This window comes from Diorhabda sublineata, chromosome 6 (assembly GCF_026230105.1).
Source record: "Diorhabda sublineata isolate icDioSubl1.1 chromosome 6, icDioSubl1.1, whole genome shotgun sequence".
NCBI lineage: Eukaryota > Metazoa > Arthropoda > Insecta > Coleoptera > Chrysomelidae > Diorhabda > Diorhabda sublineata.
The window spans coordinates 6,826,017-6,846,228 of record NC_079479.1 but is presented as its reverse complement, the minus strand read 5'-3'; the positions used below and the strand labels follow the sequence as shown (position 1 = coordinate 6,846,228).

General features: G+C 32.2%; 1 protein-coding gene across 4 annotated transcripts in view; it reads left to right on the top strand.

Moving 5' to 3' along the window:
* Positions 1–19,844, top strand: part of LOC130445503 (nucleolar protein 4-like) — a 92,772-nt gene extending 72,928 nt beyond the window's left edge. For all 4 annotated transcript variants that reach the window (XM_056781154.1, XM_056781152.1, XM_056781153.1 and 1 more), the window contains 3 exons: positions 3,421–3,602; positions 6,769–6,953; positions 8,037–19,844. In XM_056781154.1, coding sequence (XP_056637132.1) covers positions 3,421–3,602; positions 6,769–6,953; positions 8,037–8,200 — 531 coding nt within the window. In that variant the 3' untranslated portion in view covers positions 8,201–19,844. The remainder of the gene's footprint in view (positions 1–3,420; positions 3,603–6,768; positions 6,954–8,036) is intronic.
* The last annotated feature ends 368 nt before the right edge of the window (positions 19,845–20,212 follow it).

The following is a 20,212-nucleotide window of genomic DNA, read 5'->3' as shown; positions in this document are numbered from 1 at the left end:
ATTCAATAATTAATTTGAATTTAGTTGAAGTAAAAATGTACTTAACGCCTTGTGGGTTACATATTATGATAACATCCATCGGCTGGACATGTTCACATAAATAGGTGCTACGAAACATGCAGAGATTGCCTGCTGCATGCTTTTTAATTCCGGGTAATTATCCAAACTATTGATGTATTGTATATAAAATGTAAAAGCGTTAATCTCATTAAATTTTTCTTTCAAAATACTGTCCGATTGAAGATCTATCAAGTCCATTTGCAAATGAACTGGTGCTTGTAAAGTTCCAAAATTGAATGGATTGTTTAAAATTAGGAATTCCATTTCATTCATTTTGTGTAAGTCAAAACGATTGTTGAATTCCGTAATCAAATTTTTCAGAAGCTGAGAATATTCATCCAATTTTTATTGGTTCAATGTGCCAAATGATTTTGAATGAGGGAAATAGTCCAAAGTTTGATTTTTTACCTGAGTTTCCCACAGCCTCAAGTTTGTTTCAAAGGCTTGAATGTATGAATACATTTGAGTGACAATCAGATTTTTACCCTGTAACTTTATATTCAGATCAGTCAAGGGTTTATTCATACCTACCAAAAACGCACAATCAATCTATCAGTCATTGTCATAATCAATCGGTTTGCCTTTTTCTCACATGGAAACTTGAATAGGGTCACGTAATGCAAAAAATCTTTCTAAAACTACTCCTCGACATCAGAAAACTTTTCTTCCAAATCTTGTAAAAATTACCTGAACTGTCGTTGAATCATTTATTCTTAAAGCAACAGTGTTTATTGAGAGCGAATTATTTTGAATTATTGACTGTTGAGATGGAAATGGAACATCGGCAACTTTCAACATACAGTCTTTAATAAAATCACCATCTGTAAAAGGTTTTGATCTTTTCGCGATTTCTAATGAAATAATAAAATTTCAGGGCATCTTCGCTCTCTGTATTAGCTTTAGTAAACATCGATTGTTGACCTTGAAGTTTAGATTTTTAAAATAACGATTTATCGATTCTTATTTTATCAGTATAACAATCCAATTTTGACTTACGATTCGTATCGTGGCGTCTCCTCAAATTAAACTCCTTACAAACAGCAACTATTCGATTACAAATCTAACACAGTGGTTTACCTTTCCATTCTCTGGAAAAAGATGCAATTTTCCATTAAGACTGAAAAACTCTGCACTCACTATCAACGTTTTTTCACATTATGCCAAAATCGTAACAATTATTGAACTCGACACAACATGGATATCGCACGCGCACGACACAAACAAATGCACAATACCTTAACAATCACTACTTCGCATAAACAATTAAAATCCTAAAACCGTATGGCTTCGATTACTAGACTCAACTGACTCACGTCGCGCCGTCGCACTCGTTTTATATGGTTAAGGAAGGCTCTAGTCTAGACTCGAAGCGCGGCACGCTTGGCACCTACCCCGTATAAGCGAAATTATTCTAGTGAAAATATGAAAAGAGCCCTTGAAGGTGTTATAGAAGGTCAACTATCGTTCCAGAAGGCAGTAGACACGTTTGGGGAGCCCAAAACTACGTTATACAACAAATACCTTGGGAAGAACGGAGACAAGTTGGAACTTAAGTATATTGGACGGAAAAGTATTGTAAATGCTTTATTTGCTGCCTGTATGTGAATTCGTTCAACAGTATTTGAACCGAAAGGGAGTTCATATTCCTATATGTTAAAACAATTTGATGAAACTAACATAACCTAGGAAGCAAAAAGTTTTAAATTGAAGGGTATGTAAGGATGCGTATCTAATTTTTGATCCTCCAGAACCTCTACGTTCGTCATGCTCCGCGTTACAAGAGATGGTTAATTAGTAGCACCATATGTGGAGTACCAAGTTAAGCATTTGTATCCTGAGTGGATATAAAAATGAACCTACTAGGACACACTTTAATTGGTCTTCGAAGATTACTTCATCAAAGTACCTCTACCAGATTTGAAAAAAAAAACAGGAAGGAAAAAAAATTCTTCTATTCTTATAAGAGACAATTGTGCAGAGTCACTTATATGAAGTTGTAAAAAAGTGTGAAGAAGATAATATCAGCTTCGTATTTTTGCTTTCGTATATCAGAAATATATATCTTTGGACTATTAAAAAAGGCATGGCGTCAAATCCTTACGACGTGGGAACAAACATATCGTGGGGTACTACCGAAATCGCAATTTCCAGACATGTTAAAAAATTATATGGCGATTACGATTAAAGCAAATATTTTGTCAGGCTTTGAAAGAGTAGACATTATTCCCTGTAGGCCTGAACGACTTATTTCCAAGATTTTTGATAAAAGAAATCAAAGGTATAACGACGAAACGTTCAAAAATTCATCTGAAAGCATTATTAACATCTCGACTGAAAATTTGCCGAATGTGAAGCCACAAAGACAAAAGAAAATTTATGTTGCAACAGGTAAATCTGCTTTCGCATATGAGTTTGAACTAAATGGCTTATCTCCAGAAATCGAAACAAGACTGTCCACAAATTCTATACTCACAACTTTCAAAAACATAGATAATGAAATAGAAGCTAGCGTATTAGCAGAAATTATTTTAATTTCTGTTGAAAGTGAAGATGAGGACGATTGTAACGAAAAGACTGAACCTGAAGAAAAAGGAGACTTAAATAAAAAACAATTTCCTAATAAGAATCATCAACAGTTCAGCATTATTGAAATTAAAGGCTTCAATTTAGAATATGAATATTGTATATTGTATCATGTATTAGAGTCTATATAAAATATCTATTTTTCCAAATGTTGAAGATGTTGTTTCAATAAATAAGACTCAAATACAATGTGTATTGCCTAATCCTATAGAGAGAAAGGGTAAATTTATTTTTGACAGGGAAGTGTTGAAATTTTTTGTCCTTAAGCTTCATATTAAATGTTTGCATGTATGCCAAACAACAAATGTGAAACATTAGGTTTTACATTTGTTGTTTATTTATTTTTTAATGCCAAATATTTTTCAAATGAAACTATTATAGTTTTCATGGTGAATTAATTTTATTTAATCTGCTCAAAACCATTGTTGACAACATGTTGTAGATCTCTCTTTTGGAGACTGGTTGTGAGGCACAGGAACTCAAAGTAAATGTCCAAAATCGGTCCATAAAGATTAGTTAACAAGATGGAAACTGAATACTTTATAATCCGTTCCATATGCACCAAAAGTACGGTATATATGAATCAACAGAAAAATTTTTTAAAAATATTGCATTCCCATTTTGTAATATGTCTTGAAATAATCCCCCGTTAAACTAATACCCGACATAACTTAACATTAGCTGCATATTAAATGTACTTTGAGATATTAACAAAAAAAAGATGTTTTTTCCCTATATTTTTACTAGATTTTAGTTTTTTATTTTAACATCTTTCAGTCGACTGATACAACGGCACCAATCAACAGAGGTTTAGATTTCTCGAACAATAGTACACCAGTGAAATTAGAAAACGACGTTATATCTACGAGTTTTTCAACAGCGAGCACTCCATCATCTACTCCAAATTCTTCTAACAAAGTTTTACCCTCAACACCAGAAACTAAACCTACAACATTGAGGTAATATATAAAAATATGTACATAATCAATATCTCAAAATTTCGGTACCTGTTAATAAATGTACATTATCTTTATCATATTTAATATGAGAGTGTATTGCGAAAAATATTATAATTGATTGATGGATGCAAATCGTAACGTACCTATTGGGTAGGCCACCATCTATTCTATCACTACATGTTATCGTAACCTTCGACTTAATGTTATAGTTTTTCTTTAACCAATAAGACCGGTTGGTTTGGACATTTTGGACATATTTAGTATATTCTATATACACTTACTTCCCTCCTTATCAACTCTCATCCTTTCTATAAAACACGTATCTGTAAAACGATATAATCATTTAGTATGTCACATTAAATGAAAAATTGGTAAACGTGCAGCGTCATTTTTCTTATAAAAATAAATTGTAACGATTACATGATCTATGATGAAAAATCGGCGGAAAGCAAGTTGGGTGAGGAAAATCAATATTTTTTTTCAGAATAAAAAATTTATAATAAAATTTAGAGCTCTCGATACTCGAGTAAATTATCTTTCATAAAAACTGACGTTTTCTTATTTGTATCTATTTTTTCACTATATTTTAGTATGACCACCCCGCAAAACCTCGAATACATGTTAAAATAAACAAACACTAAGAAAGTAACCAATAATTCTATATCTTTGTGCCGTTATTGACGGCATTTTTCTGACAGGAGCTACGAGAGGATTTCCTCTGCCTTTAAACTTCTTCAGCTTGTGTCATCTTGGCAGTTTTATCCCGTGAGTAACTTCTATCTACTAGCCTTGTCAGCTACATGCTAGTCTGTAGAGGTCCAAAACCCAAAAGAGCCCCTAGGGATGTCATCGGTTTTGGTCTTGCTGCCCAAGATATTCTCCTTAACACCAGATTTTTTGACGCCTCTATAGTCTTATTTTGTATATCTTCTTATTGTAGACCAGCAGTTTCGGTCTGAGCTAGAGTTAGGTTGCATTATTTATCTCATTTATGGCATTTTGCTAAGACTTCAATCTCTGTTTCGACCATCAAGAAATTGACTGAAAATCTTAACTTTTTGCACCTAATATTCTTTTCCTTTAGTGAGATGTTTAGAAAGGATTCTAGGATGATGAGATCATAGTCATCGGCTTAGCCCACCACATTCACTTTATTTTCTCTAGTAATTCCTCTACTTTCAAATTTTATGGGGAGAGAACTTCGTCTAGTGGGCAGCCCGACGTCACTTTACGTCCAGCCACGATCATCTAGCTCACCAGTATATGCTTTATCTATATATTCTTATCAAGGGGCTATCCTTCTTCAATAAGATCCATCTAAAGGAAGGCTCTTGAAGTATTATTGAAGACTGTTTATTTATGAAAAACCTGCTTACTATACTTACTATATCAGAATCCACACACAAACTGAAGTAAACGCGTCAAAATTGACAGTTCGCAAAATAATTCTACAATGAGCGTAACACTTGCTTGTTAAACGATTCTAACATCATTCATTTCAGGAATATTGACTAATTTTGAGTAAATAATTAACATTATTGGTAGTAGGTAAAATAATGTATTATATTCGTATCGTAAATTCATATTACGATATTCAATAGGTTATCATTACAAATTTCCCATATCATTTCGTAATATGAATCTTTACGACACTTATATCGTAAATATCTATTACGCACTAGTGCCTAAAGGAAATTACCATCAAACTTCTTTATTTTGATCAAATTTTCTCTAATAGAAAAAATATTGTATACAATTCGTGTGTAAAGGCCTCCTTTCGTCAAAAAAGGGCTACTTTACAAACTTGTTATATAAATAACTATTTCACAATCTATCACATATACTTATATGCAGGTAATTGAACAGTGTTGAACAGTGTTCGTGATCAATGGGATTAGAAATATCTCTCTTAGTTCTTCTAGTTTCCATGCCATGTTTTTATATACAAATTCAATTGAAGAAGTATCAAAACACGATCTTAATTTCAATGTTTATTATTTATTGGAATGAAATATATAATACTTCCTGCACAAGGATATTTGCTAATCATGTGGTAAATATCAATATTATGTTATTCAAATTTAGTACATTATTACCAAAAAAATATTACTTAGATAAGTTAATAAAAAAATAATATAGTTTTTCTATTGGTCATTGGATATACACTATTCTAGTATTTTTTTCTTTATACAAAGAACCTCTTACCTGTCTCATTCCTGACAAACTAACAATTTATCTTTTTCAATGTTGGGAACAATTAGGTCGTTAATCTAACTAAAGAATCAAAATAAATCGCTTGATTCCTAAATTTTCGGAAAGAGATGGATCGTCATATTTGTTATTTATTGGAGTTGATGGGGATTTTTTTATTTCGGATTAAATGCTTAAGAGATGGGCCTGGTATAGGATAATATTCTTCTGTCCGACTTGTGTTGGTTCAACGATGTTCTAAGCATGTAATTCAGCTCAATTAATTAAATGTTAAAGATTTGTAGATAAATTTCTGGAACCACTAGCAAAAAATTTAACTTCAATATCACTTCTATTGTTATATTCTAATATATTTTAACTGGAATTACCGGGAAAAAAATTGGATATAAAAGATTTAATGTAAAATTGGCCCTGTAACAGACATATAGCCGCTTTATTTTTTTATTTTATACTACTGTCCAACTGTCAACACATAGAGAACAGTCATTTTCGTGATTACAAAGTTCTCTCCTTAACATTGGTGAATCAAATAGTAGCCTTACGTTATCTTCGGTTGACCATTTTAGTAAAACCATTCTACAGTTTTCACAAAACACGTATGGTACCCACGTACTACCTTGGTTCGCAATAGAAAATCCAAAATGCATTTTTTAAACCATCTACGATGCTTAAAATGTTAAGACATAATAAAAACTATCAAAACACTATTGGTACTCAACGTTTCTAATAAATTTGACATGAGACACCATTGAGTAAGAATATACGAATATTTAACTTAAGTCACCATGTAGATAAAATGTAATGTGATAGAGTATTTCTGCTAAAACTTCTAAGATCTAAGGAAGGTAGGTTGACATTTATAAACATTTGTATCGGAGAATCTTGGATAGTAAAATGTGTAAACTAGTGTAATTAATCACGTTAATTCACTAACGATTTGATATTCTATTTATAGTGTAACGAATGCCGGCGTATTGGGTACAATAGGAATGAATGGGATAGGGATATCTAGTACGGCGTCAGCAGCTCCAACAGCAATGTACAGACCTAATTTTACGCAAGCGTTTCAAAGAACAGGACCGTATCCTCTTTTTCCAGGATCTACACCTTTTACCGCATCTGGAACACTTCTTACTAACGGTAACTCTCATTCTTTCTCTCTGCTATATGTTTTGTGATAAGAGAACCAACTAATCATCAATGAATCGTACCGAATACAAATTTAGTTCCTTAACACCAATAATAACTCAATTTAGTTGATTTAGGCGCGATACAATTAGTATATCATGCTCGAAATATAAATGTGGTGAAATTTCTTCAGACTTAAGTGATTTCCAAACTATTGACTATATTTTTGAGGCTTCTAGAGTTCGTTAAAGATGAAATGAAGGAGCGTATTTGGAAAATAAGTGAAAACGGATTTAATACAAATCTATAACTAAAATCTAGACTCTGAAATATCGTCAGACAAGTAAGGAGAATTCCCCTTATGGGAAATCTGGACTCTATGTAGCACTTGTTAGCTGGTACCGTTGCTCTACCTGTTCAGTGCTAAACATATCGAATGTTTGATAATGGATATTGGTAGCCTATTGTGTACACGTTCATTTCAAATATTTACTCAAATTTTATGGAACATTAATCTGGACGTCTGGTAACCCTAAATCCACTTCGAAAGTGATAGGAACTCATCGCACGAAAATGTTCGCGATTCAATACCATTTTTGGACAAAGGTGAATGTTTCAGGTATCTGTAAACAACTCAAATTGCACTTGTATGACAACACGTTTTGAGTACATTCACCCTCGTAGAAGAATGCTACCATATCCATTGATAAAATACAGGAAATCACCGTTGTAAACTTCATTTGTCTCAATTAAATGGATTTATCGGCATTACACTCTACGGCAACTATTTTCGCGAAAATTATGATTTTCTATGTAATTATGATATCAAAATCTGGACGTTTCATTTAAAAAATTGTACGATTGGTTTAACCACTTCTGGGTCATCCTGTATGGCAGAAAATAATCTTAAATGGTGACAATATTAATTTTTCATATGATTATAATATGAGAATTTGTAAACGATAAAAATTTCTGTTGGTTTTGTTAGTTTTTTTCACAATATTCATTAGTTTTTTTTTTAATTTTCAATAGTTATAACTGACCTACAACATGATTAATACCTGGTATTAATAGATATTTTGTTTGATTTTTTAGGTCCGGCGGATTTGAGCATGAAACAAAAGCCTTTGTTAAATCACAAATTGAATGCCGGTGAAATGACTGCTGTACGGCAACTAATCACCGGATATCGTGAATCTGCTGCATTTTTACTTCGATCTGCAGACGAATTAGAACAACTCTTAATCCAACAACAGTAGTATATTTCAAAGTTGAAATCATAATCTGACAAAACAAAGCAGAAACTATACATATAGAATTTGAAACGTTCAACTTTTTTCTTCTAGACTAAATTATTTATTTGCACATATACTTTTCATAGAAATACCAAAGTTTATGGTGAAAGGTACACAAAAATATACAAATTGTCCTTGTAGTAGTACAATGAATTTATACTAAATAATAATTTCTTCACATTGTTTAAATGGTTGATTTCAAGTGAAATAATTCGAGTTCGAGTTCAAATTGATTCATTAACTGTCAAAATATACCAACAAAAAGTTTCAGTTTGATTATTATAGTATTTTTAAATTGAGTGATTTCTTTAACTCCAGCTATCTCTTGGTATGTTACAAAGCAGAGGTGTAATTATGAGAATTTAAAATATTTTTCTCGCGCCTATTTTTTAGTTAGATCGATCTTTATCGATTGTTAATATATGTGCTGTACCTAAGAACCAGACGAACGTAAGTCCATTTATTACAATTTTCTGGTTAATACACCATTGTATGTAGAATTTGGTTTTACATTAAGCCATATCAACTTAAGTCCTCTGAAAAATCCCCTTTTGTATTTTGAAAGGGCTGTAAGAACCTAAGTCCTCACCTATGATTGAGCCAAACGAACGTAAATCAACTTAGGTTCTTGTGGCTCTAAAGCTATTTAAATACAGTAAAACGCAAGTCCATAGCTGGACTTACGTTAGACTGGCTGCAATGTTCATCGGGCAAGGCATACTCTTATCTTCTTGGCGCCGTTTTTCTGTGTATTAAAAAATCTGCTGTGTCACACTCTTGTTTACTTGTTGATTTGATAACCTATTGCTCTTTCAATATACATAAACTTTTAAATATTACAAAGGAACCGAGTCCAGCTCCTTCACTTACAGAACTAAGGGTGAGGATTATTGATTTATTATATTAGATTTACACAAACCAGCGGGTCTATTCCAAAGTGTTCAATGAAGACTTTAACTTATCTTTCCACTTGCCAGACAATGACACTTGCGATGTTTGTGACGAACTGACTGCCAAATTAAAAGTGAAAAAAATGATGCAAAACTTAATGAGCTCAAATTACAAAAAGGAAATCACCTGAAAGAAGCTTCACTTAGGTATGTACTAAAGAGAGAAGACAAGGTAAAAGCTTATGCTACTGAAGGCTTTAGAGTTGTTATGTATGATTTCCAAAAGTGCCTTCCAACTCCAGATTTGAAGAATTCCCAAAACTTTTATTCAAGAAAACTTTGGACATTAAATAGCACATTTTATGACGCCACCGTGGATAATACTTCGTATATGATCAGAGATGAAAATACAGCCGGTCGAGGAGGGAAAGAAATTGCATCCTGTTTATTTACTTGGTCATATGAGGAACTTTAGAACTCCTGAGGAACCTGTTGAAAACTTAACAGTCTGCACAGATAACTGTAGTAGCCAGAACAGAAATATCAACATGGTTTTTATGTATTTATGTCTGTTGGAAAAGGTTCTGACACAGCAGGCATAGTGTGATCGAAAGAGCGAAAAAAAAATTAAAAACCACACTATTTTTACTACAAATGACTGGAATAATTTTATTGCTTTATGCTCTAATAAGGACCCAATCGTTGTGAGAAGGATGCTTCTCAAAGACTTCTTAGACTTTCTTCACTTGATGAATAAAGACGCCCCATTTACTTCAAGGAAGAAAAATGCCGAAAATGACTCATTTTTAATATCACATGCAGTCTGGTTACAGCTTCGTAAAGGAGATACTAAACTGTATTACAAAACCAGCTTTACTAATGATACCTTCTAAACTGTTGTTCTTAAAAGAAAGCGGAGGGAAAAAGGGATTGTATTACAAGCGTCAATCCCACCAATGATATTAACTAAAACAGATAAGTAGTGAAGAATACAGAGACCTTATTAACTTATTGCAGTGGGTTCCTGAGGAATACAGATCGATCTTTAAAAATATTCCACATAGGGAAAATTAAAGGAACTTTCCTGAGGATGACTCAACTGCACTAGATTAATAGTTTGGTCATCTATGGGTTACCCTTTAAGAACAAAAAGCATTTTGTATATTTAATTTTTTAAAAGATTTATTTGAATAGATATTAAAAATGATTGCTGTGAAGTGTTTATAAACATACCTTGTCACAGTGTTAAGTCTTAAAACGATTTTATAAGTGCAGTTAAAAAAACGTAAGTCCAGTCCTTAAATAAGTCGTTGATTCTAAACGAAATACCTATGTATGGGTTAAATATATACAAATTTAATAATTCCAATAATTTTTTGCTGATTCAATTATCAGCTCTGCAGCCATTCCAAGAGTTCAATTCTTATACTTTTGGTGCCCTCCTGAAAAGTTACTCTAGTGTGACTTACGTTAGTCTTGTCCTGAGGTACAGTGTTTGCTCTAGCAACATATTATCCTTGTTAGTATATTGAACTTCTTACATATGCGTAAATGAAATTTCTAACTAATTGTAAAAACACCTCAATGAAATGCTCAGTTTATAAATACCTTGCTCAACTAAATCGTCTTCTTGTCGGAAAATATGGATTTATCCAATGGAAAATGAACAACTTGGTAATCTGTGTTATATCCCAACATCTATACATCTTTATATTGGATTAGAATATTAATTGGATTTTCACTGCCTTAAACTATGTATTCATCTAGTTGATCTATCACAATCTCAATCCAATTATATAGCTTTGAGATATTTTATGATTCAGTTTAACCATAAAGTCGAGGTTGTTGAAGTGGTTGTTTTTATTGTTGGAGTTTCCGCTTCATACGAGTTTTATTTTGTCGTCTTGATGTACCCTTTTACTAGATTGCTATTCCCGAATAACTCTTTGCTGGCTCTATTCTATAGTGACCTGAACTCTGCTTAAGCGTCGACACATACATTTTTCTTATTATTTGTTACCAGTGTATTTTTTATTTCTTGTGATCAATCAGTCTTTCTTTTTGTAATTCCAACAAAACTGAATTAAAAAATTATAAACCAGGAGAATGGTTAGAATATAATGAAAACACAAAAATTTCAGAAAAAATTAATTTATTTTTCAACGTAACTCTTTTTAGCTTTTCTCAGATGTTTAATGAGTTCGATACCCTTTTTATGATAAGAATCGTCAAGTTCCTAAAAATAGTCATCAACTGTCGTCTTCAATGTTGGAAAATCTTTGACCACCGAGCCATTTTTTCAAGTCTGGGAACAGCAAAAACCCGAGGGGTCTAAATCCAGCGAATAGGGTACATGAAGTAGCAATCCAAACTTTAATTCATTATTTTTTGTCAATGCTATTACGGATGTGTGAGCTGGTATATGGTCTTGATGAAACAATACTCTCTTCTTAGTCAAATGTGGCCGTTTTTGCTTGATTTATTCGCTAAAACGTTGTAATAAGTTCGCATAATACTCGCCGTTACCAATTTCTCCTTTTTCAAGATGGTCAATGGAAATTATCTTATAAAACGCTTTCTTTAGAGTCGGTTTTCCTTTTTCAGTCCATAGTTTTGATTGTTCTTTTAGTTTCGGGTGGGAAGTGATGGACACACGTTTCATCCATGGTTATGAAACGGCGTAAAAATTCGGCTTTATTTCTGTGAAACAGTGTCATACACTCGATGGAAACATTTCTGGAATCGTCACCTCATTTAGTCGATCACTACGACGCTGGTCTTCGCAGGCCGTATGGCCTCGCTCAAGCTCTGCTACCCATTATTTTACTGTTGACAATGACGAAGCCGTCTCACCTAGGATAACATCTTGTTCAGCTTTCATATTGGTTCGGCTAAGGACTTTCAAGTAAAATTATTGTATCACATTTTTACCATGTTTACAAATTCACTCTAAACGTTCACTATTGATAGTTGTAGTTGCGAAACAACGTGGCGTCTTCAAACTTTAAACATTGTATAGATTGTGTACTTTTTAATAATGGTATTTTTCAAGCAATCACCGCCATCTCTAGGTCAGGCCAAGTACTACACTTTTTAACAAGAGATTATTGTAAACTTGAAGAAAAACTAGTATGTCACTCGGAGCAGAAGACCCATTATATGTTTCGCCCAGTTTGCACAGCCTCGGCTAACGCCTCGACGAGGGCTCAACAATAATTATAGCCTTCTACTCCAAGTAACATAATGAACTATTCTCCTTATTTTATTTGAACAAAGTTCTAGTTTATCGATAGTCTAAAATATCTATATGAATAGTTTCTCTTAAATAAGCCATAAAACAGAACGAGATAGAAGAAGATATAGAAGAAACCTTAATTAAAGGAGTGTTGAATGTCCTTAAAATAATAATAGTAAAAAATTATTTTTTTACTGTATTGTTTAATGAAAGAATTTCTGAGATCCGATTTTTCGGATAATGATTTCAGTTATTTTGAACTGAAAATTTAATCATGGAGCTATTTTTGAAAATATGAGTATCAAAACATGAGTGTTCTATTGTAATGGTTATTCTTCGGTTAAATCATCATGGTAACTAGTCTCGCAATTACGCGTATGTTATTTTAAAGCATGATTTCTAGTCAACGGGCAACGTGTAATTTAAAAGAAATTATCAAAAGTACGTAATTTGTAAATATGTTGACATTATTTCAGCCTAACTAGCTGTATATTTGAAATAATAAACGGTAGTCACAAATTAGTTGACTCAAATGAAATTAAGCAAGCAAATCAAGTACTTTCTGAAGAGTACCATTTTGCACCGATTCATTAAATGAATTTCAATTTTTAACTATCCTAATTGCAAATTCTTAATCTACAAATAGAAGACGATTATCAATATTTATTCAAGTAAATTTAAAAAAGATTTTTTCAGGAATATAGAATCCAATCAAAAATATATAAATTCTTATACACTCTTAGAAAAGTTGAACAAAAAATTGCTCTCTACATCCAATTATTCATATTTACTACTTGAAATGCTTTTATACTAATTGAATTTAATAATTGATTGACATGATGTAATATTGAAAGTTACACAGAATTTTGATTTAAACAAATTTAGAAAATTTCAAACATAAAATTCACCTATTGATTCAGAATTCTGCCAAATGGCTGTCAAATTTTCATTAACTTTTTATTAATATTCTAAAAAAGACAGTGTTTTAATAGATGGTTAGGAAATTATTTCACTCATCAATGATTTTTAAAATGATCTTCAAGTGGAGAAAATATATTCTCAGTAACGTTAATATTTAGTAAAAGAACTGAATTACATTAAGCACAGAATTAACCAATTATGAAATTGAATATAAAAATTTATCTTAGTAAAAATACCCAAAATTGTATACTATAGATTTTAGATCCTCAGTGCTCACTTATATATCTCAGTTCTTGAGGAGGAATTTTTACACAAACTGATTTATTGCACAATTTTCGTTTCTGTTCTTCAGCTCGGTTTAAATTTTATTTGTAAACAAAAAAATGAATAAATAAACATAACAGATGAGTAAATTGACTAATACACATTTGAGCAATAAATTATTGATTATTGTTAACCATAGATAAAATCAGAATAGACTGCTCATTCAATGAAACTCCTGTTCTAATATGAGAACGAGATACAAAGAAAGTTGCGGTATAGTTATCTCTGTCAAATGCTAGATTTGTTTGTTCTAATCTCTTATATTATACTTCTCTCTCTTTCCACTACCTTATCTCATTTTACTAATCATTGCAGATATATCTATCTTAGATCAGGGAATATTCCTTTCTTAAGATATCACAATTAATCTAATTCATTTACTCCAAAGAAACTGGTTAACACATTTGATAATATAAAGGCTTTTCGGAAATTATGATTCTGTATCAAGTAGATCAGTTGTTAGCTGATTGTATAACGAAATTTTCATTAAAGTTTCTGAACAACGCGTTTCCTTTTTAGTGGACATTTGAAACCAAACCTTAAAAAACCTTTTCTTTCCATTACTTCACTTCCATGCGTTAATTTATAAATTAACCTATATTTCATTTGTGTTTATAGACATTAATTCAGATGTTCAAAAAATTTCAACTGTTTAAATAATTATTAATGATTATTTTACAACAAATTTTCAGACTAGAAAGTTTTTATGTCGAAAAGCCAAAAAAAATACAACAATCTTAAGCTTCAGTAGCCTCTCAATCACAATATTCATAAGGTTTAAGCGAAAATAACCACGTAAGGGAGATTGACAACTATAAAATTGAAAAAAAACCGACAGCTGATCGTATTTACCCCATAGAGTTGATATTAAAGATAGAGAGAGCATGCTTAAGTGGGCCTGAACTACTGATAGAGAGAGAATGAACATTGAAATGCCACTATATACCTCTATCAACTCTATTCTAATTGCATTTCCGTGACGGAGTGGTGGGAAAGACAAAATAAGAGAATAATGAATTTTGATTTAAACAGTAGATAAGGGTACTTATTTCGGAACTCTAATTTTATGAACAATCTTTCCAGAAAAACTCATGAAAAGTGGTAGAAATTCTTTATTAGGAAATGAAAAAACAAAATGTAAATAAAATATTAATATAAAAATAAATGCAAATGTCTCCGCGGTGTACACATTGTCCACAATAAGTTGTTATCATCCGTCATTTTTGATTCAAAATTAGTGAATGTATTAACACCACCTTTAGTTTCATTACATACTGAACAATCGCAGGTTTTCCTGTTTCTTTTGAAATTCAACCTCCCTGATGCATTGTAGACAGTAGCAGTATAACTTTCTGCTTTCTAGGCACGTACAAAAGTAATACCTTCTCCTGATCATAACAGAACATGTATTTGCACTTCGCTGTCTTGTAGCGAGCATTTCTTGTGGTATTCCCCTTTTATTTTTCAAGAGCGCTCCAATTATTGTTAGTATATATGGATCTTGGAGTAGTTCATCAGCCAAACTAACTGAAGTAAAGCAAGTGGCAAACCATTTGTACTGGTCTTTTTTCCTAAATACGGACTTGCATCTACCATATAACATGTCGAGGAGTCGTATAACAAAAAACAATTTTTATACCATACTTTGCAGTTTATTCGGAATGTACAAGCGGAATGGGCATCGTCCACGAAATCCCAGGACTTGTTCGTCAATGGTTAGGTAAGATGAGGGTGTATATGATCATCTGCTAGATTCAATGAAAATTTCCCATATCTTACGAACAGGAGCAAAAGGATTATTCATTTTGATTTCCTGTCTTATTTCTCTTGAATCAAACCTCAAACAATTCAGCAAAAACACAAATCTATCACAATTCATGCAGGCTCTGAAAGGGGAACCAGAAATTGTGGTATGTATCAAATATATGCCTGCCAGATAGATGGTTGTCTTTTTTGGCAGCAGAGAGGATCAAAATTGCAATCAGGACTAGCAATTCTTCTTTAGTGGTAGGTGATACATGGTTATTCTCAGTGAAATTTTGCTTTTCCAGTAATATTTCTACAATTGTGTGAAGAAATATACTAAGAATCGTGAAAAAATATGTTCCAGTACCACATATTGCTTTGCCTCGCCTTTCGAACCAGATACAAAATGGATAAACCTTGAAGCAGTTCACCTGCACATCGGCGTCGTCCATATTGTCTCCCGAAGTGGTAATTTCTTGTCCATCGATAAGCCAATTTCATCGAGAGACTATTTATCAGTTGAATCATCTAAATCTTTTATCCATTCAATTTCAAGATTATCTTCTTCGTAGTCACTAGCCATTCTGCTGAAACGACATATCTTCAAAACATCATAAGTGACGAATAAGACGAATAAAGTACAAAAATCTGCGATTCAATTGACAATAATGCGATGTTTCAAACACTGGAGTCTAGTTACCAATTAAAGAAGAAGGTACTGAGAGTCTCGCCCCGTTGCGGTAACCGGAAACAAACGAAATATCAAGATAACTATTTACCATCGTAAATTTTACGAATGTCCGGTTAACTAGGGTTAATAACTAGTAGAGAGAGAGCTGTAAACCATTGCTTTTTCTGTCTCTTCGAATAGTACAATTCCCGGCTGGACTCTATATTTAATACTAACTCTATGGCTTACTAGGTAAAAAGGATCATAGTTTCCGAAAATTTCTAAAGATTGTCGAGAGCTTCAGTGGAATCAAGAAACGACTACTGTAAGTCTAGTAGTGTTAGTTTCATTTAATTTGGCAAATCTTTCATTTAAGTGAGTTAATAGCGCTAGATACCAACAAACTGTGTGATCATGGAAAATTGAACTACACAAAAAAGAATCAGATCTATAAAATTTTACTGGAGGTAGGATGGGTCTACTTAATTGTAGTTCACAGTGAAATTGAAGCGTTTCTAAGTTTCTAAATTAACCAATAATAATATTTTGCAAGGTAGTCAGGGAAGTTTATAAAGGCTGAAACTACTTCTACTCATTTAATTAGTGTACAAAATTATTATCAAAACCTAATAGAATTTGTGTGACTTGAAAATTTGATACATATTCGCAAAAATGGACTTTCAAATCTTACGTGCGTCTAGCTACTTTAGTTTTTTAATTTTTTGGACTCAGATGCTCCTTTTTTAATAATAGAGTGGTGTATAACTCTGTATATAGTTACTAAAAATATATATGTACGTATTCAGCTACTAGTTTTTAGATTATACGGCATAACACTAAAAATGTACAAATGTTTTTTAAATATGTAAAATATTTATTTATCGAAAATATAAAAAATTTAAACTACTTTATTACAGGGGATATTTTATTATATTTGATATGATCGTTATGAATTTATTATAATTCAGTGTACCAAAGAAAAACAAAAAATATTGTGTATATACTCCAAAAAAGTCGGCGAAATTTTCGTACAAATTTTTCATTCTTATTTCTGAACTAGTTTGTTCATGTAGAAGCCGAAAAATTAAGAAAAACTAGTAAAGTTAGACGTTTCTCAATCAACATCTGTTGTATTTTTTTTACGTGGAACTACTAACAGGAAACAATTATAATTTTAGTTCTAGTATTCTATTTCATCCAACAATGTAGACATATTGTTTCCTCTTAATATTAAAAAAAAATTTTTCAGTATTTCTATATCATAGGATAATATTATTGATTTAACGTTGTCGTGTTTTTATTCTTTTAACTTTACCAGTTTTTGCTGAGCCAGTTGACTTATTAAATCGATGTGATGAGGATTGTACAGGGTGTTTTATTCAAATGTGTTTAGATTAAGTTACGCACTATAATACATGGGCTTTTTCCAAAAATGTAATATGTCACTTTTACTTGTAACTAAATTTTTTCTTCTTCCAAACAAAAATTCGTGTTTGTTAAGATCTCGAATGAGATTGTAATAATTCAGATTAAATAAACATACTTCCAATAGAATATTCTACTTTTGCTTACCAACTTGCTACAATAAACTAATCCAAATATTTAAAAAAATTCCACCAAAACAATACAAAAGGTTTGTTTTTTGTTAGAAAGCTGAAGCTAAATCAAAACTGGGCCACTATAAGAAATTAGTGCTCAAAATTATGAATCGATAACTTTGCTAATGTTAATACATTTAGGAATAAAATCGTGAAAAAAACCATTGCACTTTATCAGAAATAGACCCGAATTACACTCTTCTGGTTTAATATTAAAAACTTACTGTAGAATATGATAAAGGAGCCTCTTAAACCTTATAATTCTTATTAAAAAAGGTTACTTCTAACATACTTGTTGCATTAAACAACTTAGTAGCTTCTAAACAATTTCTCACCTTAATCAACTTTCAATAATATACTTTTTTCTCCTAAATCGTATAAAATCCAAGTTTCTTGCGGAGTAGAAACCCTAACTAGTTGACGTTGGCTGATAATGTGGATTTCTATCTCCTCTTACTAAAAGTACCGAGTATCACGGAAACGAATTAACATCACTTCATAGTACTGATATTTGTCCCCCCATTGTTGATATCCGTAATCAATTTTACACCATTTCTTCTTTCTTCACCAACAATATCTTCGTCATCAATCGTTAATGTACAGAAAACGACCTCTTCTGACCTTCGAGGCACTAGCCTCTTATTTCAAATCCACGCGGAGAAGTTCGCCCGGACAAAACTCGCAAATTTGATTGTTTCCGCTTTTCCTACGATAGAAGTACGTAAATCCAGAAAGGAACTGTGTAAGGTAGTACTCTAACTTCCAATGTTTCTGTAAGATTCTGTTACACACTCACCCAATAAGCCTATGAGTTTGTTGCTCGGTTTACGTATATTCTCAGAGCTCTTGCTACAGCAGAAAGGATCATCAAAAATCACCCGCAGTTCCGTTTTCTTTCAGACTTCCACAAATAAATTGGAATTTCTGGAACCGTTGGTGATATTCATACTAAATACACCACGACTACACCAACACTCACAATCAGATTGTCTGGCGCGCTATTCGATAACCAAGTTATCGTCTTCAGAGAGTTCTTTAAAGCCTACTCTATAGTTTAGTAGATTTAGAAGGAATAAATGTGAAGATTCCCGTTAAGGAGGTTTTTCCCGCTGGAACTAATTTCAAATTTAGTATAAAACAGGAAGGTCAAGTCATTAGGTTTTAGTTTACCTTCAGTCTCTGAAGACAATAATTTGATTATCGAAACGCGCGTTAGACATGGTAATTGCGAGTCTTGGTGTAGTGGTGGTGTAAGGAGTGACTTCATGAGACATCCATAGAGCAAAATCGATTTACTAAGAGAACTCATCTTTGGCTGCTCCTCCTACATTGGGCATTAACTGAATGATAAATTTCATCAAGTGCTCTTAAAAAAGTGCAGTTCTTCAGAATTCATGCAGGGACTAGTAAAAATAACATTTTTTAGATACATTTCATTTCAAGATAGTTTATTTGAGGAGTGATACAATCAGTCCAACGCTATTGTAACCTTTCTATTCTTGTTTCACATCAACCTAGCTATGATTTTCTCATTAGGTTGATATTTCTTTCCTTTAAGTATTATTTCCATGTCTGTAACAGCCTCCATTTACTAGGGACCAGATCTGTAGAAGTAATTCGAAGTTCCATCCACTGAATTTGACCATTGGCTTAATGGACTTGTGACAAGGTGCAAAGAAAAATTTTCTTATATCAAATTTCTTATTATATTTTACACCTCAAATCGCTTCTTGGAACAAATTGAAAATAGTTGACAATTAATTTATGCTGTGGTTTTATTCACTGATGTTTACGCACTTGCGCTAGATATATAAACCTTCATTTTGATAATGTTCTCTATAATCAATAAAATTACAAAAAACAAACATTTCGATAACGACCTTCCTTGTATTCCTAAAATAAGGTATACATCAAATTTTTGAAAGATGAAGCAACGGTCGTAAAACTATGTACAGATCAAAATTTACGACACTCTGTACATTTTGATTTCAAATTATGTAATAGATCAGTATCTGCAAATGAATTTTATTTATATTGATGTACATAAGTAAAGACCAGGTGTAACAAATTTCTGTCTATGTTTTTGGATAGCATACCTGTGTCTGTAACTGAATTCTGTATAAAAGAACATTAAAATAAAATGCAAAATTATCAATATTTTCAACTATACCGAATTGTAATTGGATCTGAATCCACTGCCAGAAGATGTATTAATAAAATGTCCATACTTTATGTAGAGTTTTATTTTCCATTACACCTTACGTAAAATGTCATGATTAAACACAAGTTTTCTAATATAAACACCTAGCACACGTGTGAGTGTGCTAGGTGTGATAATATGAATTTGTGAGCACAAACTCGACGTAATGAAAAAATAAAATAAAATCCGACTGTACATGATCCCGGATTGACTAACTGACACAGATGTTTTCTGGAAACACCTTCACAAGTTAAACCAAGAAGTTCACCCAACAATGCTGAACTTTTGCATGAATACGTTATTCAGTTGCTCATGCTTCAGCATGGTTTTTTATACCTAGGAAGCTGCCCTTCTAGAATGGGTAATGCCTGGAACGAAAGTGAATACTACTT